The 22,299-nt window shown below is 43.0% G+C and overlaps 1 protein-coding gene across 1 annotated transcript in view; it reads left to right on the forward strand.

The window, feature by feature from the left end:
* CCDC178 (coiled-coil domain containing 178) overlaps positions 1-22,299 on the forward strand; it is a 157,988-nt gene that overhangs the window by 34,493 nt on the left and 101,196 nt on the right. Inside the window, exons 15-16 of the mRNA XM_067467036.1 lie at positions 442-587; positions 2,875-3,034. Of these exons, the coding sequence (XP_067323137.1) occupies positions 442-587; positions 2,875-3,034 (306 nt within the window). The remainder of the gene's footprint in view (positions 1-441; positions 588-2,874; positions 3,035-22,299) is intronic.

Here is a 22,299-nt window from a genome sequence, read left to right on the forward strand (position 1 = left end):
TACCTTCACTGATTTTTGTGAACTATTATTGTTTGGTTTTAGAACTTCTGTTAAAATTTCTTATCATATCATTTCAAAGTGTCAGTAAATCATCTGTGACAATAAAAATGAACCTGTAATGGTCTTCATATGTGATGCTACCATGGCTTAGATATGCAACGTGGTTACATTTCCATTTTTCCCTGCATTGCAGATCAGGGTACTGAAGAATAGTAAGGATTTATATAGCACATCGATACTTTGGTAACTCTGCAAAGGTCTATGTCTACAGAAATGATATTATTCCCATTGCATTAAATGTTTTGAATGCACTTCTGAAAACAGTTTTACTTTATACATTGATTCACCTAACTGTGCAATTGAAATACAGTATAAGGAAGTCTTGTCTTGCAAACTTCACAAATATATATTCACTTACATTTATATATTTTATTTTATTAGGAGAAATACTTAGATATTTCAAACCAGCTTACTAAAGTCAATGAAAATATTGCAAAATATAAAAAGGAAATTGAAAAAGTCACTGTTTTAAACAAAGGAACAGAAAACCAGGTGAATATTGTACAGAAGTCTCTAGAATGTTTGAGGTAAGCATCTCAATTTCTGTAAACAGCTGGTGATATCTGTGTGGTGCCTCTCTGCTATCAGAAGGTTTCCAGCACCAGAGCAAGAAGAGAGATACATAATTTCTGGTCATTTTCAATAGCTTCCCTTGACTTTAAGTCTAGTTATTTTCTATCACTTCCTTTGACATTAAGTCTAGTCACGCCCGACTCTGGGGTGTGGTGCTCATCTCCATTTCTAAGCTGAAGAGCTGGTGTTGTCCATAGACTCCTCCAAGGTCATGTGGAGCACCGTTACCTTCCTGCTGAAGCGGTACCTATTGATCTACTCACATTTGCATATTTTTGAATTGCTAGGTTGGCAGAAGCTGGGGCTAACAAAGGGAGCTCAGCCTGCTCCCCAGTTTCAAACCACTGACCTTTTGGTGAGCAAGTTCAGCAGCTCAGCGGTTTAACCTGCTGCACCACCAGGGGACTCAAGAATACTCACCTGTAAAAGGAGTATTGCATCATCTGTAAATTATCCAGTATCTAGACATGGAGGTTAAGCACCCACAGGACTTCAGTATTTCTAAAATTCACTTTTAATTGACTAGGTCTTATCCAACAACACTGTTTGCTTATGACACCCAATCCTAAACTGATGACACTACAAGTAGCATTATATTTATGTTAAAAAAGTTATCAGAACAGGATCATGACCCTCACAGCACAGTTGCCAGGAGCAGAGATACATTCTCCCAGCCCCACTCTGGAACTGACCTTGCAGGCAAGAGCAAAGCCACTGTAAGATAATGGCTTCTATTCTGACTTCATGGAGCTAGTTCAGGAGTATACCATGGGTAATGATATTCAGATAAGTGGAGGCCGACTTATTATGCAAGGTCATTGAATTGTACTGATTGTATATATTGTCGATACAATTTTTGTTGGCCACTTGGTCACTCTGCCAGCAAAATACCAGATTCAAAAGGTTTTGCTTTGATCCACTGTGGTTCTTTTTATGTTTTGGAAATTATTTTTCTAATACAGATTTTTTAAAGTCTTTTAAAGGAAGCATTGCTGATCATCCCTGTAAAAAAAAACAACACCTTACTTTTATGGAGACAAGGGATTAAATCTAACGTTATGTTACAACATAAACTTAACTTCTCTGAAGCCATCTAGCCTGCCCACAATCTAGTTCCAGAGTTTTTTCCAGTTCTCCATAGTCATTTTTAGAGTTCATATGCTGGAAGTGGGAGGAGGAGGCTATAACAATACATAGTTTTATTTCATACAACTAGTCATAGTGCTTAGGTTCATGCATATGAAGAAGTATGATGTTATATACAGAAGGTATGACAAAATATTTGATTTAAATGTGCCGGATTAAACCAATTTCTCTGTAATATTTAATGGGTCACCTCAAAGACAGTTTTTTAAAAATGTACCACTTAAACCTAAGTGTACCACCTAAATAGTTTCGCAATCCAAAATATACACAATTTGTACAATATATACACAGTCTCTCCTTGAATTATAATGCTTTTAATGTTAGCTGCTTTGAGTCTCCTTATGGAGAGAAAAAGCAGGATATAAACATAGTAAACATCATCGTCATTATAGAACACCTAATTAGTCTAGCAACAATATATATTAAGTTTGCTTTCTTTTTTACATTCCTCTCCAATGACTCCCAAAGTAGTATATATACTTGGAATAATGAACATCATGGTTTCACTGCTGTTGGAAAGCAGGATTATGAAAGATCCTGAGATTTAGAAAGTAACTGCCCATTAGGGCAGACAATGTTGACTTGTGTAGGCCAAATGTCTAGCTCAGTTTAAAGCAGCTTCGTGTTTTTATTTGTGTTGTTTCTGTGAGCTATCTAATCTTTCTATAGCCCCTTCCACACAGCTGAGTAAAATCCCACATTATCTGCTTTGAACTGGAATATATGGCAATGTGGACTCAGATAACTCAGTTCAAAGCAGATATTGTAGGATTTTCTGCCTTGATAATATGGGATATAGGGCTGTGTGAAAGGGCCCTATGTAAGATTTATTGAGCCGTTTGCTCTTCAACAGCCCCCCCCCCCCCCCGCCAAACTCCAAATTGCTTTTTAAACTCCTTTGAATTTAAAAATCAGTTTGTGGTTCAGCAGGGGGAGCTGCTGAAGAAGAAATGGCCCAATAAACCTTATATGTGCACATTGTGCCTGGCACACATATGAAAACATCTCTAGATCACAGCTACTATGTGATTAGTCTGCCCAGCAATTCCTTATAATATTTTATACTGGTAATGATATATTATTTTTCTGTTTCAGGAGAAAATACGATAAAATAAAGTCAAAGGAGCAGAATGCTCAGACATTAGTTGATTTTCTCCATGAAAGACTGAACTATGTTGAAAATAAAATAAAGACAGACAACAGAATTTTTGAAGGGAGGCTGTGGAAAAGACAGGAAGATCTGAAAACTAAGAAGGTTTGTGCCATTTTAACAATTCTCTGGTTTTTCTAAACATTTGTCTTGATAATTCAACGCATATTTAGTTATGCATTACTGTTCTATTGAATATTTCTGACAAAACCAGAATTTTCAGATGATGCCTAACTCCATTGTTTATGTCATATCCTCAACCTAGAGAGATGGCCTGCAACAAAAGTGAAGGCATATAAAATTGACATGTCATATTGGTGGTAACTGGAAATCTATGTCCTCACTGCAAAAGACCATGTGGATCCAGAGTCCTTTCACACAGCCACATAACCCAGAATATCAAGGCAGAAAATCCTACAATATCTGCTTTGAACTGGGTTATCTGAGTCATAGAATCATAGAATCAAAGAGTTGGAAGAGACCTCATGGGCCATCCAGTCCAACCCCCTGCCAAGAAGCCCTGGGGACTTGAACTCATTTAGAGTGGCCAGGTATCCTGGATGACTTGTTTCCCAGTAGGCATGAAGCTAGATGTTGGATTCACTAAAGAACAGAGTGGCAGAGACCAGATATTTATTCACAAGAGCCTAAGTAAAAGCATTCCGATTCCCATGAAAAATATCTTTCAAATTCTTTCTTTCCCTTATCCTGGCAGACTGCCTGACTCCCCTGTCCAGGTGGCGATCCTGATATATCTGCTCTCTACCATCAAAGATAGCCTCCTCCTCTGGGTTGCCCGTTAGCACATTCCTTTCACTTTCCCTGTCTACAGTCTCAAGCTGGTTCACATCAGGCTGTCTCAAAACAACTCTGCCTTGGGAACTAGACATCCCAGAATCCTTTCTTTCATTGTGTTTAACTGTATTTTCTAGGCCATCTTCTGTATCCTCAAACCCCTGAGAATGTACAGAGTCCTGTTCATTAAAATCAAACATGGAAATCTCTGCAGGGTCATTCTCTGAACGTAATCATGTTCTTGAGGTGCAGAAACAATCCCAGTCTGGACTCCTACAGTTTCCTGGGCTTGAAAAGCCTGAGTACATCACCATCCCTTCTCACTCTCCATGTCACAGTGGTCTCTACTCCATTGCCCTAGCTGAGAGGAGAGGGGATGGTGCTGAACCATGTTTAGGACATCTTCCCACCTCCACAGCAGCTGGGGGACTGTCTTTGTGACCCATACTAAGACCAATTTGGTATATATTCCACCAGATTGGCCCTGATTTATAGGTCAGATTAGATCTACCCTAAGAGCTCAAATTGAAATTTTTGCTCCTTCTTGTTGTCCCAGGATGCTGTTTTTGGAACTATAATGCTGTTCTAATAATATTTCATGCCCATATGTCTGTTTTGGAAGGCATAAGTGTGAGGTTTGATTCTCTTATGTCTCAACAATTTTAAGCTGCAACGTATATTCAGCAAATAGCTAACTCCACTCATAGCAGTAAATAATGCCTATTCTTGGCAGTATTTTTCCAGTGGCAGACTTCAAAATCAATTAGCAAGTGTACTTAGCAAGTTTGAAAATTTGTAATCGGTGGATGAACATGTGCAATCATAAACGTCTAAGCCTGAATCCTGAAAAAATTGTGCTGTTTCATTGGGCCAGGTGCACAAAACCATTCAAAAGCACCAGCCTAGGTTTTGGCCCTAGATTGTTGATATTGCCTTCATAGAATAGAGTTCTGGTGTTGATGTGGTCATATTCTTTATTCATGGTGGGCTAGCCTGAGATGTTGACTGATCATTTGTTCTGAGTAATACATAAGATGCTATGATGCAGAAAATGAGCACTTCATCAGATCTGCACAGATCCAGTGGAATGTTAGGGCTCTGCCTCTTGGCTTCTCATATCTTATTTTAGATTTACTGGCTCTTATTTTTTTAGTTTTTTATTTTCTATTTTCTATTTTTTATTATTTATTTATGTAAGCATATGCCTATTACACTCCTTGATTATTTGCTCTGCCTTGAAAAATCCAACTTTTAAAGGAATCAAATTCTTTTAAGTTTATAATATTTACAGTTATTATTCATAGCAAATCATAACTGGAAAAAGTTCTTCAAAAAAAAGTTTCATTGATTTGAAGTGTGGCATGAGTTTGATCTCCTAATTTAAATGTGAATTCTACATTTTAAAAATATTTTAAAATATTAAAAAGTGAATTAATTTTATTAATTTTATAATTTATTTATTATCCCTGAGAGTGGGAACATATTTTTCTATTCTTAAATAGTATTTCCAGTTTAACTTGATTATTTTTCAGAAAGAAATTCTCATTTTCATAATGTTATTTTCTTGGTCATATTTTTCTTTTTGGTTGATATTTTGATTTAATGCATTATGACATTTAACTATGTTATGTTTTTGTTTATGCAAGTTACCTTTAGTTTTTTATGTTTATTATTACAAGTAAATGTAATAATAAGCAAATAAATTGCTGATACCTCTCATTTTACCTAATGTGAACTGATGCATTGCACAGTAATAGTGGAATGTCTTAATATGAAACATTTTATAGTAGATCCCTCCTAGGTGTTTATATTTGATTCTGAAATTATAATATAACTTGCACTTAACTTGTATTATGTAGTTATGAATACAAAATAACTATAGCTGTAGTCTATCCACATTTACAACCTCATCAGATCTGCCACCGGAGGTAGGGGGAAACCGTCACCACATGCTCCGCATCACCCAGGTTCCCCCCTACCTCATCTCATGTTGATCCAGTGCAACACGGGAAGCCATCCGTGTTGTCATAGCAGCAACATACATTGGTTCCTCAGCAGTTCTACATTGTGGGATGGGAGCCAGTGGGCTCCATCACAAAACTGCTGAGGAACTGGTGTTGCCGCTGAAAACAATCCCATCTGATGAGATTGTTAGTCTTAACAGGAAAGCTATAAAGGATTGTGCCACTGGATTAAAACCTACATTTGCAAGACCCAAGAAGAATACCTGATAATTAGGATTTTTGTGGTCTATTCTTCATGGACTTTTATCCATAGGGTTGCCACAAATTGAAGTTAACTTGACACCAAATAACAATAATACACTCCAGGTTATATATTCCTATGTAACTGTTAAGTGCACACTTGAAATAATGGGAAATCCATACAATCCAAATTAGCACTTTGATTGTTCAGTCCATATAATTAGAAGAAAGCAGAGACACACTTTCTTCTACCTTTCACATCAATGCTTCGAAGGTAAACATTTATAGAAATGAGCCTTTGCAAATTCACACTGCAAATAATTACTATTTTATCAAACATAAAGTACTGTTCATTATACACACACACACACTGCAATCATGTTTACCTGTAAGATCAACATCTGTCAATTATATATGCCCCCCCCCCCCCAAAGTACCATACAGGTGCATAATATGCTTCAGATGTATATTAGGATCAGATAAGTTTTTGCTTCCATTAAATGAGAAAAAATAGTTTTTTCTCTTATGCCACAAATATTGTATTTTAATCAGTTCTTTATAGAACAGTTCATAAACTTTCTGATCCAATTTTTAACTAGTTAACACAGACATAAAGGGAAAAATATACTTCAAAAGAATTAATTTTACTGATAAAATGATTCTGCCAAAATTTATGAGCTCATGGTAAACTCTGGATTCTTTGGAGTGCTTCTTTATAAGAACAGAAGCTGCTAACACAGACATGATTCCTTCACCTCTTTATCTTGCACAAGATTTCTCAGAATATATTATTTTTGGTCCACCTGGGCCCTAAGGTTGCTAAGAGCAGTCTTATCCATTAGTCAGTTCAAAATCTGTATCCTCTTTAAGCATGTTCTAAGCATTGGATTATGAGAAAATTATTGCAGGATGGTGTGTTGTAGCTTTATAACTAATATTTGTTTTTCTTGAAAAAGCTTAACACAGGTAGCCACACTGCCTTTAAGGGACAACTAACAGATACAGTCAAGGCACATATAGATGTCGCAGTACACCCCTTTTTACAATTGACAACATGATTTTCCACCTTTCAAGAACAATGGCATCATACTATAATCCACCTTCTAGAGTTTGCATTTGATTCACTTCCTATACCAGGACACCATGTGGGCCTAATCGAGTATCTGGGATGCTGGATTGGGACAATTTACAACTTCACAAGATGCACTTAGCTATTGAGAAATTAAAGCAATCCATTCACTCACTTCTAAATCAATATCTATTAGAATCCCTACTCTATTCCAAGCAACCAACGCATTTCCAGGAGGTAAAACTACTGTGAAGACATAACAGTAAGTTCCATAAATATGGTTTGCAGTTCTGGAGAACAATTTGTGCTTCCAGTAGTTAGATTAATTATAATTTCTTTTTCATTCATGGCATGCTGCTATCAGAGTGTTATTCACCTACTCAATCAGTATTTACTGTCAAAATTACAGTAGTTTTATCACATGTCTTTCACAGCAGATAAAGACAAACATGCAGCGTTTATAATTCCCAGAATCCCTGTCATTATTTACTTTTTATTCTCATCCTGTTATTATCATCATGACACTCATATAAGCTAGAAGGGCAGACATATCGCATTCTTGAAAAAAACAACAACAATAAAATCAGAGAGTTGGGTGGCTATTTGGATATTCCTGCTAGCACTCCCTACAGACTATAGTGTAAGTCACATTTGCTAGAACACTACATCTACCCAGGAGCAAAGAGCACAATTCAGTCTGTCATCTGGCATGGGACTCCCCACATTCCAGTCTAGCACACTGTTGGAAGTTACTAGTTAAAGAAAATTTTATAACTAAACCATTTGTTACTTTTATTCTGCACATACGATATTAAGCTAGAGAGACCAGTGCAGTATTAAAGGATGTTCCTATCTTTTTGCTACACAAAAGAAAGCAACAAAATCTCAATGTGTTTGCTAGACAGTAACATATAATTATTGTCATTCTTGTGTGCCTTCAAATCATTTTCATTTTATGGCAACCCTAAGACAAACCACTCTTTGGGTTTTCTGGAGCTGAAAGTTTGTGACTCGCTCAAAGTCACTCTATAGTTTCTATATAAGTTTCTATAGCTGAATGGGGAATCGAAACCTGTTCTCCATAGTTATAGTCCATTATACAAATCACTACACCATGATTCAGCCAGGTGTCTCCCATAATGATTTTAATGTTTATGCATGTGTATATTCTATTTATGTCCTGACATTGAATGTTTGCCGTTTATATGTTGTGCTCGGCCCTGAGTCCCATTCTTCAATTATAATATTCAGGCCTGAAAGTTATCCCATCTCTTTTATGCCTATAAAATCATGTTTATCTTCCTGCACCAGAACTTCAGATACTTACTTCTCCAAGATGAGACTACTCCTTAGGTCTACTTAGACCCCAATAACATTTGCATGCATGATTTCCCTCCCAAGGAGCTTTCTCGGTTCTTTCTTTACTTCTTTCAAAAATAGTTTCCCTGTTTCTTACATTTTAATTTTGGTCACAGTTGTCACCCATTTTTCCCTTGGGTGCCTATAGCCTCAAAGCATTTCTTTAAGAGGTACATATTAAGTGGAAGAAAAATGCCACTCAGAGTGGAAAGAATCAATGTGTCTTTAATCTGGGAGAACAGCACAAATCCCACTGCTTCCTACAAAGCCCTGCATTTGTTTATCTATATGCTTGAGGCAGAAAGGAAAACTTCAGTAGTATCTGTTGTGTAATTTTTTGAAATCAGTGAATTTATTTTCACTCAATGATATCTATAATTCAAATTATTCCAGTTTGACTTTTACAATGGTGAAAGACAAGCAGGAAATCGAAGACTGGAGGTATTAAGTTAGCTCACCTTACTAATGTGGTAAGCTTCCTGGTCTCATCTAGCACTAAAAAACATCCTTCCTGGAGATGTCTGATAGTTTTAATTAACGTATGTTTAACTGATTTCTGAATTATTTGAATTACTTTTTATTTTATTTAGAAAATCACGAGAGTTGTAGAAATGATAGCAATTGGTGTTACATTATATCACCACCCAACAAAAACATTTTTTTCTTGTCTGGTTTATCGGTCTGTTCCTGGGGCTATTTGAGATGCTGATTCAGAAAATTGCATTGGATAGATCAGGCATCCTTGAACTGCAGCCCTCCAGCTGTTTGGGCCGTCAACTCCCAGAATTCTTGACAATTGAACAAGATTGTTAGGGCTTCTGGGATTTGGAGGCTCAAAAAGCTGGAGGGTCACAGTTTGAGGATGCCTGGGATAGATGGCATCAGCTTTAGTTTCTTAGATATGATTAAATTTATAAAATCTATAACAGTTTGTGCTTTTTGCATGAAATAAGTAGATTTTCATATAGTACACTTTTCTTTTAATTTTAACATGTTTCCTTGTTGCTTACAAGATATTAAAGTATCCTGATTTTTATGGGCAAGCAGAAAAAATAGTGGTATTTGGCATATGTTCTATATTCTTTAAAAACTAGAGCTGATCAGAGAAAACTGGTGCTATGTTCGGAAACAGTAAATATACCCAGAAACAAGTCTAACACTTAAGGCACCAAAATGTGTGTAGGTCAGTTATTTTTAACTAGCATGATTTCCTTGTGCAATTTCAAAGAGAGCCATTGTGAAAGACCCCAGGCGAGGGAAGTTTCATTTTTATAACAATGACATTTGGTTATTGTTTTATTATTATTATTATTATTATTATTATTATTATTATTATTATTAAACTTTATTTGTACCCCGCTAGCATCTCCCGAAGGATTCGATGCGGCTTACACAGGCCGAGGCCTCAACACACAACACAACAATACAATCTAAGCAAATCAAACAATTAAAAACAGAATAAAGCAAAATAAACAACAGGCACAATACAGTAAACACAATAAAACTGGACCGGGCCAGAGCAATGGGTACAAGATTAAAAGTGCTGATGTGACAGGAGGTGTATATAGTAGGCCTGTTTGATCAAGAAAAAATTTGTTTCTAAATTCGATTCTTAATTGGGGTGTTTTTTTGTTTCGATATTTAAAATATTTACAAAACTTTCCAAAAAAATGTTTTGTTATTTAAGAAATTTCGTAAATATTTACAAAACATTTTAGAAACAAATTTTTTCTTGATCAAACAGGGAGCCAAGAGGCATGTCGAGAATGCCAAGCAACCGCATACCTTCCTCGCCTCAGCAAGGCTTTCCAACGCGCGCGCGCTCGGATAAAGAGGAACTTTTCCCAACTTTGTACGCGACACACACGAGATCAAACACGAGTGTCAGAGCTGATAAGCGTTGGGGGCAATGCTCACTCCACACCCGATCCATTTCCCGTTCACAGGCTCCTTCCACGGTGCCAGGAAAGCCGTGCCAAAAACAAGTTCCCAAACTCCGTGCGTAAAAGCGCACGGCGAGGGCGCAACAGCAAAGGCGCACGGTACCCAACATCCAAGCCCGAAAAGCACCGCTCTTTGCCGGTGGATTGGCTCACCCATCGCCTGAAGTGTAGATCCAACCCAGGACGACCCTCTCCACGGCTCCCATCCGACTCCAAGCCCTTCCCTGCCCCGACTGAGCAAGAAACGGAGCGGCTCCCCGCAGCGCCTGGGTTGGGCTGAGTCCTCCTGATTCTCAAGCCTCCAAAGCCCGGCGCGCTCTTCCCATTCGTGGAGAAGCACATCGCTCAAAAGGAAGAGGCATGCATTGGTCTCTTAGAGGAACTACACCTCCCAGCATGCCTCAGTCTTCCAGGGCGGGGCAAATCCTCTTCCTTTTGAGCGACGTGCTTCTCCACGAATGGGAAGAGCGCGCCGGGCTTTGGAGGCTTGAGAATCAGGAGGGCTCAGCCCAACCCAGGCGCTGCGGGGAGCCGCTCCGTTTCTTGCTCAGTCGGGGCAGGGAAGGGCTTGGAGTCGGATGGGAGCCATGGAGAGGGTCGTCCTGGGTTGGATCTACACTTCAGGCGATGGGTGAGCCAATCCACCGGCAAAGAGCGGAGTGGTGTCGCGTACAAAGTTGGGAAAAGTTCCTCTTTATCCGAGCGCGCGCGCGTTGGAAAGCCTTGCTGAGGCGAGGAAGGTATGCGGTTGCTTGGCATTCTCGACATGCCTCTTGGCTCCCTTCTTTAGGTATCTACAGCGCGCACCATCCAATCGGCTCCGGCGCCCTCCTCCTCCTCCTCCTCCTCCCAGCTGTGTTGCAGGAGGAGGAGGAGGAGGAGGGAGCAGAAGCCGGAGCTGATCGGATGGCGCGCGCGCGCGCGCGCGCCATCCAATCGGCTCCGGCGCCCTCCTCCTCCTCCTCCCAGCTGTGTTGCTCGCGCCGCCCCTTCGCCCCGCCCGCCCCATTTACTGCTAGGGTGCTTGGGAGCGCCGGATTGGCTCCCAGGCACCAGCACTGCAGCACAGCAGCCTCCATCCCATTAACGAGCAGAGCTTCAGCTCGTAAAAAAAATGGGGCTGCTGCTTCGATATTTTCAAACCCTTCTGGGTTTGAAAATATGTTTTGATATCGCTTCGGATATGCAAAAAATAACGATTTTAATACGAAATAACGAATTAACGAAACGAAACCGACAGGCCTAGTATATAGGGCTTCCAGGGCAAGTGCGATGTGTGATGTGCAGCAATCATTGGTTCTGATAAAGTGCTTATGGGACTTGGTGGTGGAGATTTCCTAATCTGGGAAGGCGCATCGGAAAAGCCAGGTCTTCAAGTTCTTTCTGAAGGCAGTCAATGTAGGGGCCTGTCTAAGGTCTTTGGGGAGGGTGTTCCAGAGTCGGGGGGCCACCACGGAAAAGGCCCTGTCCCGCGTCCCCACCAAGCGCGCTTGCGACGCCGGTGGGATCACGAGCAGAGCCTCTCCAGATGACCGAAGAGAACGTGTGGGTTCGTAGATGGAGATGCGGTCACGCAGGTAGGCTGGTCCCAAACTGTTCAGGGCTTTGTAGGTAAGCACCTGCACCTTGAATTGGGCTCGGAAAATAAATGGCAGCCAGTGGAGCTCCTTAAACAGGAGGGTTGACCTCTCTCTGTAAGGGGCCCCAGTTAGCATCCTGGCTGCTGATCGTTGGACCAGTTGGAGCTTCCGAGCCATCTTCAAGGGCAGCCCCACGTAGAGCGCATTGCAGTAATCCAATCTGGAGGTGACCAAGGCATGGACCACTCCGGCCAGATCCGCCTTCGCGAGGTACGGTCGCAGTTGGCGCACGAGTCTCAGTTGTGCGAAAGCCCTCCCAGACACCGCCGACGCCTGAGCCTCAAGCGTAAGCGTTGAATCCAAGAGGACTCCCAAACTGCGGACCTGTGACTTCAGGGGGAGTGTAACCTCGTCCAGGACAGGTTGCCACCCTATACCCCGGTCAGGTTTACAATCGACCAGAAGGACCTCTGTCTTGTCGGGATTGATCTTCAGCTTGTTCCTCCTCATCCAGATAGACACAGTGGCCAGGCACTCGTCCAGCACCTGAGAGGCCTCCTTGGAATTAGGTGGAAAGGAGTAGTAGAGCTGTGCGTCATCTGCATAGAGGTGGCACCTAGCTCCAAAACTCCGGATGACCTCTCCCAGCAGTTTCATGTAGATGTTAAAGAACATGGGAGACAGAATAGAGCCTTGCGGGACCCCACAGGTCAAAGGCCAGGGGACCAAGCAGGCGTCTCCCAGCTTCACCATCTGGGATCGACCCTCCAGGAAGGACTGGAGCCACGACAAAACCGTGCCCCCGAGACCCATCCCAGAGAGTCGTCCCAGAAGGATACCATGATCAATGGTATCGAAAGCCGCTGAGATGTCCAAGAGAACCAACAGAGTCACACTCCCCCTGTCCAGCTCTCTACGGAGGTCATCCACCAAGGCGACCAAGGCTGTCTCGGTGCCGTGACCAGGCCTGAAATCAGACTGTGACTGATCTAGGTAGTTGATGTCATCTAAAAAGCCCTGGAGCTGGGAGGCAACCACCCGCTCCAACACTTTACCCAAGAAAGGGAGGTTGGAGATCAGTCTGAAATTGTTCAGCACCGTGGAGTCAAGGGAAGCCTTTTTAAGGAGTGGACGAACCACAGCTTGTTTCAGGAGAGATGGAAAAGACCCCTGCTCCAATGATGCATTAATGATCAACCCAAACCAATCAACCAAACTCTCCCTGGCCGATTTAATTAGCCAGGACGGGCAAGGGTCCGGAGCCGAAGTGGTTGCCCTCACAGCCCCAAGGACCTCTTCCACAGTCTCAGGAGGAACAAGCCTAAAAGAATCCCACAAAGTTGGACAAGCAGATGCCTCAATCACCTCCTCTGGCACTGCGGTGAAATTGGAGTCGAGCTCAAGGCGTATCTGAGCGACTTTGCCTGCAAAATGGTGTGCGAAATTGCTACACCGAGTTTCCGGGTCGTCAAAAACCTCCTCCACCACAGGTGGCTGAAGGAGCTCCCCAACGACCCGGAACAACTCCGAAGATCTATTTGCTGCAGACGCTATACGGGTAGTCGTATAGGACTCCTTGGCTACCCGTATAGCCACAGTATACGCCCTAAGAGAGGCTGTAGCCCGTGCTCGATCAGACACATCCTGAGATCTCCTCCAAGTGCGCTCTAGCCCCCTCCTCACATGCTTCATCACAGCCAGCTCCCCGGTGAACCAGGGAGACGGCTTGTCATGATGCAACGTGATGGGGCGTTCGGGAGCGATCGTATCTAGCGCCCTGGTCATTTCCCTATTGTAGAGATCGACCAAGACGTCGACAGGATCGCCAGGCTCCATGGCAGAAAGAACCCCAAGATTCCTCAGGAAACCATCCGGATCCATCAGTCTCCTGGGGCGGACCATCTTAATTTGTCCTCCACCCCTGCGGAGGTTAAGGGTCGCAGAAAGTCTAAAACTGATCAGATAGTGATCAGACCATGACACAGGAAGGATGTTTTGTTCTTCCACTCTGATCATTCCACTGTCCGCCACAAAAACTAGATCGAGTGTGTGTCCAGCCTGATGGGTAGGGCCAGATATAATTTGTGATAGCCCCATGGTCGTCATGGCGGCCATGAAGTCTTGAGCTGCACCAGTCAAGGAGGTCTCAGCATGAATATTAAAGTCTCCCAGCACAACCAGGCGCTGGGAGACCAAGGCCGAATTGGAGACCACCTCTGCTAACTCAGACAGGGAATCTACTGGGTCGCGGGGTGGGCGGTACACCAGCAGAAACCCCACGCTATCACGGTTCCCCACCCTCAGGTGGACACACTCAAACCCAGATGCTTGCGGAACAGAGCATCTGACCACGGCGATGGATTGCCGATAGACAACTGCGACTCCTCCTCCCCGCCCCCCCAGCCTGGCCTGCTGATGCACTCCGAAGCCCGGTGGGCACAGCTGAGTGAGATTTACTCCCCCCAGCTCGTCCAACCAGGTCTCGGTAATGCAAGCCAGATCCGCCCCCCCCCCCCATCCAGGATCAAGTCCTGAATGGCAGCAGTCTTACCATTGACGGATCTGGCATTAATCAGCAGGATCTTAAGACCAAGGGGACTGTCATGGGGCCTACCATTTCCTACCTTCTCCAGGGTCGCAAGAACTCTGTTGCGCTTCTCCCTGGGATGCTGGTGACCTGCAAATCTCCTCCCCCACATGACCTGAATGGCGCCCCCCTCCTCCGGTCCCCCCTCCCACCCTACATGGTTGGAATCTGTGGCTAGTCAGCTTTCAGAAGAAGAAAGGCTGGAGTATAGTCTCCCTTGAATTTCAGGTAGGGGTGCTTCTGATGTTAAACTAGAAAGGGAGACATCAAGGGAGCTGAGTGGGCTGAACAGGGGAAGTGTTATTGGGTGGGAAAGTGTGGCTGATTGTGTAGGGACAACTGGAGCAGATGGGGTTTCGAATTGAAACAGACCAGGAGGGGAGGCCCTAACCGGGGAGCTATTTGTGGAATTCTCACAGGGACCTGATGGAACAAGGCGAGAAGGTACCACTGTGTCAACAAGGGGGCGGATATGAGGGTCCACAACTACCCTTCTGATGGAGATGCCCCATTTCTTTAGGCAGGATCGCATTGCCAGCAGCTCGCCGAGCCATAAATTGTCTTCTGGTGTAATTAAAAGACAAGAGGAGCGGTCAAGTGACTGATAGTCCCTCCGCAACCAGGTTATGGCTTTCAGTCTTATATCCCATGGTCTTTTTGATAGGATTTTGGCCAGAGAGTCACAAACAGCCCTCCTAGAGGTCCATCTGCCTCTATTGATCATTAAATCAGCAACCTCAACCGCAAACTTGTCTGTCATTTGGAGATGTTGTTCCTGGCCACAAGCTGCGGTTGGCTGAGCAATAGAGTCTGTTGTTAAATTAACAGTTGTCCTCTGAATATCCATGAATGTCCTCCGCCAGTCCAAATTGCTCTCACTTCCATGCATACTAGACAACCCTCCCCTTCCCTCAGACCTCCCATAGTCCCTTCCTCCCTCCCTCCCTCCCTCCAACCCAAGGTCCAATGAGCCTTCCTCTCCATTTACACACAAGTCCTCAGCCAAATCTGCACATGAAAGATTGTCTGCCCTTGGGAGATCGAATTGCACTGGAGTTCTGATAATCAGGGCAAGTCCTCTAAAAAGGAGGTCCATTTTATCGTTCAGTCTTAAATTGAAGCGACAGAAGATTGAAAGATTCTCCCAAGAGATCGCACAAGTGCGATAGATTGTTCTTCACATGAGGCTGTGTTTTAGCCATTCCTATGTTAAATTCCTATCACTGATACCCCTCAACACTACAACTCCACTCTACACTTGCCAACCCTAACTCACAACCAACTCGCGTCACAACAACCACTCCTCCAGTCACTCCTCCACTTCACATACTCTCCACATTCTTCCACAGGTTCTCTCATCAACACACACGGACCTTCGCACTCACTCATCAACATACACAACCCTAAACCATCCACAAACCTTCCTATGTCTTCCTATGCCTTCAAACAGTCAGTCTCATGTACTCTTGGGCTCACTTCACACTGAACGCCTATCTGACCCTGTCCTATGCTATCAATCTCCTATGTGTATTCCTATTTATTCTCTCCTCCTCCTGTCACAATCAACAACCAGCACTTACAACGAACACACAACATACAGCCAACTATAACTACTACAACAGCTAATCAGAAAAGAGGGGGGGAAAAAGTCAAAACAAAAATAGAGGAAAAAGAAAAAGAGGCAAGATGGCAACAGAGCTTCCTGGCAGGCGAGGCCAAAAGGCTCCTCAGCCCTTCCCAAAAGGCAATCCGATGATAATGGAACCCTGCTGTTTCTTCCGCCCTCCTCACCCTGCAGGGGGTAAGGACGGGCAGCTGCAGGCCGGAGCTCTTCGACCCCTTCCCAACAAGGAGGGGCCCGCTGGAAAGGCGATCGGTTTCCCAAGGTGGTGGGGGATCCAGTTGCTCACCCCTCCCGGACTGGCGAGGGGGAGTTGATGGCTGGCGTTCCTTCTGCCCCCTCCCGAATGATGTGGGGGGGGGAACAGCGGCAGCACAACCAGGCGACTCTTCGGCCCTCTCCCAATGGCAAAAGGGGGGCCAGGCAGGCTCTCTTCGGCCCCCTCTTAGATGACAGGGGGGGGGCAATGGAACAATTCAGCCTGCAAGTTCCCAGCAAGGGGGAGTGATGGGGCCTGGCGGCGCTCCTCACGCTTCCTTCTCAGCTGGGGAGGGGAGGGGGGGGACAACAGCTGCGCAGACCAGGCAGCCCTCAGGCTCTGCAGACCCTCCCAGGTTAATGGTAGGGCCTGATGGATGGTCTCAGCCCGATGGGGCCCGCCCGATGGAAAAACTCATCCCTCCCGGACTGGCGAGGGGGAACAACGGCGGCCCGGTGGCTCGGCCCAGCAGCTCTTCGGCCCCTTCCTGATCAGCGAAGGGGCCCAGCAGAGGCAGCAGATGGATTCTTTGTCCCCAAACCCCCTCCCAAGGCAGGCACGGTGGCAGGAGACAGCCACGGCTTGAGGGACCCAGCTCGGGCGATGGAAAGACCCGGAGGGAAGCAAGGCCTACCAGTTGTCAAGGCCTTCCAGGAGCAGCTCGATTGTAGGCCGCAGTAGCAATGGTGAGGTTTTGCAGCGCGGTTTCCGATCTTTTTTAGTTCCTCAGATGCCTTGAAGGAAATGCGAAGGTTTCCTATTTTAATTGCAGCAAAATGTGGGCTGCAAGCCAAGGATTGCAGCAGATTCTAATTTCTGCCCCACTGGTGTTAACGGGGTCGCTGCTTCCATGTCGCCATCTTGGGGGGAAAAAATATCACTCTTTACTGTCTTCCATATGCCAGTGTGGATCTTATTGTCAAAGGCTTTCATGGCCAGAATCACTCGGTTGTCGTGTGTTTTCTAGGCTGTATGGTCAGACCTCACAACCTCTGAGGATGCCTGCCATAGATGCAAGTGAAATGTCAGGAGAAAAGGCTTCTGGAACATGGCCATACAGCCTGGAAAACACACAACAACCCAGTGTGAATCTTGTTTTACTTAGCCTTCACCTCTGCAAAAGGAAGGAATGGTGAATGGATTGGGCCTGGGAAATAGCAGAGGGCGCATTAGATGGGACAGACAACTGCAAACAATGCAGAAATTGGAGGTTTATTTTCATAGTGTGACCATATTTAGATGGAGCATGCCCCCAAATAGTCCCCCCTCCGAGGTGGAAGGAAACATAAAGATGGCATTGCCAGATAATCACCTATCTTTCTGGCTAGTCAAGTCCCTGTTATCAGGAAAGAGAATGAAGAGAATTAGCTGTTGTATAAGAAATATACTACATTTTGTGATTCTTGCACAAAATATATTATTTTTACATAGAAAATGCATGAAGAAAAATTACATGTAGTTTCCCTATTCACACAAATTGCATATTTTTAACACATTTGTGTGACTTCACATAGTTTGTATAAATATACTGATTCCTGTACAGAAGGATCATGTGTAGTTTTTCCCCTCAGAAAAAAAGGGGCACAGGAATCTATGTTTTTTGTGGAGATATATCTTTTCTACTGAACAAACATTTTTGTTCAAGAAAATGGCATGTCCTACCTTCCCTAATATAGGGAATACAGCTTGGAAACTATGCAAAAACTTTGTATTACAAATTGGTGATTTTTTTTTACATACACCATGTAAGAAAAGATTTCATAGAAGCATAGAATCATAGAGTTGGAAGAGACCTCATGGGCCATCCAGTCCAACCCCCTGCGAAGAAGCAGGAAAATCGCATTCAAAGAACCCCCAACTGATGGCCACCCAACCTCTGTTTAAAAGCCTCCAAAGAAGGAGCCTCCACCACACTCCAGGGAAGAGAGTTCCACTGCTGAACAGCTCTCACAGTCAAGAAGTTCTCCCTAATGTTCAGGTGGCATCTCCTTTCCTGTAGTTTGAAGCCATTGTTCTGTGTCCTAGTCTCCAGGGCACCAGAAAATAAGCTTGCTCCCTCCTCCCTATGACTTCCCCTCACATATTTATACATGTCCATCATGTCTCCTCTCAGCCTTCTCTTTTGAAGGCTAAACATGCCCAGCTCTTTAAGCCGCTCCTCAAAGGGCTTGTTCTCCAGACCCTTGATCATTTTAGTCAACGCTTTCCAGCTTGTCAACATCTCCCTTCAATTTTAGTGCCCAGAATTGGACACAATATTCTAGAAGTGGTCTGACCAAGGCAGAATAGACGGGTAGCATGACTTTCATAGATTGAGACACTATACTCTTATTTATGCAGGCCAAAATCCCATTGGCTTTTTTTTTTTGCCACTTCATGACATTGTTGGCTCATGTTTAAATTGTTGTCCATGAGGACTCCAATATCTTTTTCACACATACTGCTGTTGAGTCAGGCGTCCCCCATTCTGTATCTTTGCATTTCATTTTTTCCACCTAAGTGGAGTATCTTGCATTTGTCCCTGTTGAACTTCATTTTGTTAGCTTAGGTCCATCTCTCCAATCTGTCAAGATTGTTTTGAATCCTGCTCTTGTCCTCTGGAGTATTGGCTGTCCCTCCCAATTTGGTGTCATCTGCAAACTTGATGATCATGCCTTCTAACCCTTCACCTAAGTAATAAAGATGTTGAACAAGACTGAGGCCAGAACAGAATCCTGTGTCATTCCAATCATCACTTCTTTCCAGAAAGAAGAGGAAGTATTGGTGAGAACCCTTTGGGTTCATTCACTTAACTAATTACAGACCCACCTAACCGTAGTTTTGCCTAGCCCACATTTGACTAGTTTGTTTGCCAGAAAGTCATGAGGGACCTTGTCAAAGGCCTTACTGAAATCTAGATATGCTACATTCACGGCGTTCCCTGCATCTACCCAGCTTGTAACTATATCGAAAAAAGATATCAGATTAGTTTTGTATGACGTGTTTTTGATAAATCTGTGTTGACTATTAGCGATTACCACATTTGTTTCTAAGTATTTGCAGACCACTTCCTTAACAATCTTTTCCAGAATCTTGCCTGGTATCGACATGATTCTGACCAAACAGTAATTGTTTGGGTCATCTTTTTTTCCCTTCTTGAAGATAGGGACCACATTTTCCCTCCTCCAATCTGCTTGGGCTTCTCAAAGATGATTGTCAGTGGTTCTGAAATGAATTCTGCTAGTTCCTTCAATACTCTTGGGTGCAACTGATCCACTCCTGGGGATTTGAATTCATTTAGAGTGGCCAGGTATTCCTAGATGACCTGTTTCCCAATTTGGGGTTGGATTTCCCCCAATCCCTCATCCACGCCATCTTGCTGAGAATGAGGATGAGTTTCTTTTTGTGAGAAGACTGAGGCAAAGAAGGCATTGAGTAGTTCTGCCTTTTCTCTCTCCCTATCAGCATTACCCCATCTTCTCCTCGCAGAGGCCCCATCGCCTCCTTGTTCTTCCTTTTTCTACTGACATAAGCAAAGAAGACCTTTTTATTGTTTTTAATGTCCTTGGAAAGCTTGAACTTATTGTGTGCTTTAGCCTTGTGAACCTTTTTCCTACAGGAGTTGGTTGTTCATTTGAATTCTTCTTTGGTGATTTCTCCCCCTTTCCACTTCCTGTGCATGTCTCTTTTGAGTCTTAGCCCACTTAGAAGTTCTTTGGACATCCATTCTGGCTTTTTTGCACTTGACTGATTTTTTCTCTTTGTTGGCATTGTTTGCAATTGCGCCTTGAGTATTTCACTCTTGAAAAACTCCTATTCATTCACATCTCTCTTGTTTTTTTAGTATCGGCATCCACGGAATGCTGCTCAATATTTCTTTCATTTTTTGGAAGTCAGTTCTCCTAAAGTCCAGAACGTGAGTTTGACTTGTTTTAGTTTCAGCCTTCCTTTGTATCACAAACTGCAGGAACACATGGTCACTTGCCCCTAAGGATCCGAACACTTTGACTGCATTTATTTACAGTATTTATATTCTGCCCTTCTCTGCAGGGGACTCAGGGCGGATTACAATGTACACATATATGGCAAACATTAAATGCCAAGACACACAACATAGACGAGACAGTCAGAGGCTATTTAACTTTTTCTGGCCGCCAGGGGAGCTGTCGCTTTCATCGTCCATCTGCGACACTGATGAAGTACTTCCGCATTCCTCACATGCTTTTTGCTAGAGTTTATTGCTGGAGTCTTTTTATGGCCTCGTAAATTTTATTAAATTAGCCTCCCCACACATAGGTGGTGTCTACATTTCCTACTTGACAGATCCAACTGTCTTTCAGATTGCAAAGGTCGACAACAAGCTACAAAATTGGTCGGATGCTCATTCTGACCCGGGCTGGTTTCGAACTCATGACCTTTTGGTCAGAAGTTATCTTAATGCAGCTGACACTCAGCCAGCTGCGCCACAATCCCATCTTGATCATGTTTTCAGCCTTTAAGATAAGATTGAGGGTAGCCGATCCCCTTGTTGACTCTTCTACCTTCTGGACCATAAAACTGTCTGCAAGGCAAGTGAGGAATTTGTTGGACTTTGTACTCTTGACTGAGTTTGTTTTTCAACAAATATCAAGATAGTTGAAATCTCCCATGGCTGCTATAGCTCTTCTTTATGCCTTTTTGGTTAACTGTTGACAGAAATCTTCGTAGAGTTTTTCATCCTGTCTTGGTCTGTAGTAGACACCCACAATGAGATCTTTTCGAGTCCCAGTCCCCTAGATTCTTATCCAGATGCTTTCAAGCTGGTTTCCCAGATTGCATTGTTGCATCTCTTCTGCGATGTAACTGTTTTTCACACATAAGGCTACTCCCATTCCTCTCCCCTTTGTTCTGTTTCTGTGAAAGAGGTTCTAGCCTTCGATGTCTACATTCCAGCAATAGGAGTCATCCCATCAGGTTTCAGTGATGCCTATGATATCATAAGTGTGGTGTTGTGCTAAAAGTTGGAATTTGTCTTGTTTATTTATATCCTTAGTATCAACTAAAGGGAATCAATGGAAGTTACATACATTGGCTTACTTGTTTCCTATTGATTGGAGGGATTTGCTGTAGTTGGGACTAACAGTTGGACTTAGTCTTGTGTATGACTCATGAGGAACAGTCCCCTCTCTTCACAAGCCCATCATCTTATGTATCTATGCATTTTATGTATTAAAATATTTCAACCTGTGAATTCCCAACCACTAGCAGCCACCAATTACATGTAGAAGAAGTAAGGAAATGCAAAACCTGAGAATATCACAATGCAGATTAAGTAATATTATATATTATGGGTGTTGGAATTCAATATGAGACTATTAATTTTGCTGAAAGCTCTATATCATATATATAGCACGTGTTCCTATCTGTAGCTTTATAGCAGTATTTTTCTTATCTTGCATGCATTCAGGCAAGGCATCAGCAACTGTGTATTGTTCATTAACACTTACTGAACTTAGAAATTACTAATATTAGATAGTAACAGTAACTCACATAAATGTTGGAATTGTTTCAGTATTTCTTTTTAGTTGCATGGGGAAAAAAGATATATCTTACAGTGTAGTGTGTTGAGAATTACTTAATAGTGACTTTCAAGTTGTTAATCTTTTACCCATGCATAATTAACCCAAATGTTCTTCTCTAATCTGTTTGTAATACCCTTGATATCTATTCTGTTCTCTCAACACATGCATGACACTAAACTCTAGCAAGATCAGAATAAGCTGAACAAATTTGTCATGTGGGGTGCTAAGTATTAAACCCACTGAATAGTCTGTTCTGTCTCATTTTCCTCTGGAGAGATTCCTGTGCTTCTTCTGAATCTACTTTTATTTGTGTTATTTATTTTGCAGAGGTTGATAATGCATCCACAATGCTTAAAAGACAAGAAAGTCTCATATTTTGTTTCTGTTTTTTCCCAAATATATTTTGGAGACCA

Source organism: Anolis sagrei, chromosome 4 (genome assembly GCF_037176765.1).
Source record: "Anolis sagrei isolate rAnoSag1 chromosome 4, rAnoSag1.mat, whole genome shotgun sequence".
Taxonomy (NCBI): Eukaryota; Metazoa; Chordata; class Lepidosauria; order Squamata; family Dactyloidae; genus Anolis; species Anolis sagrei.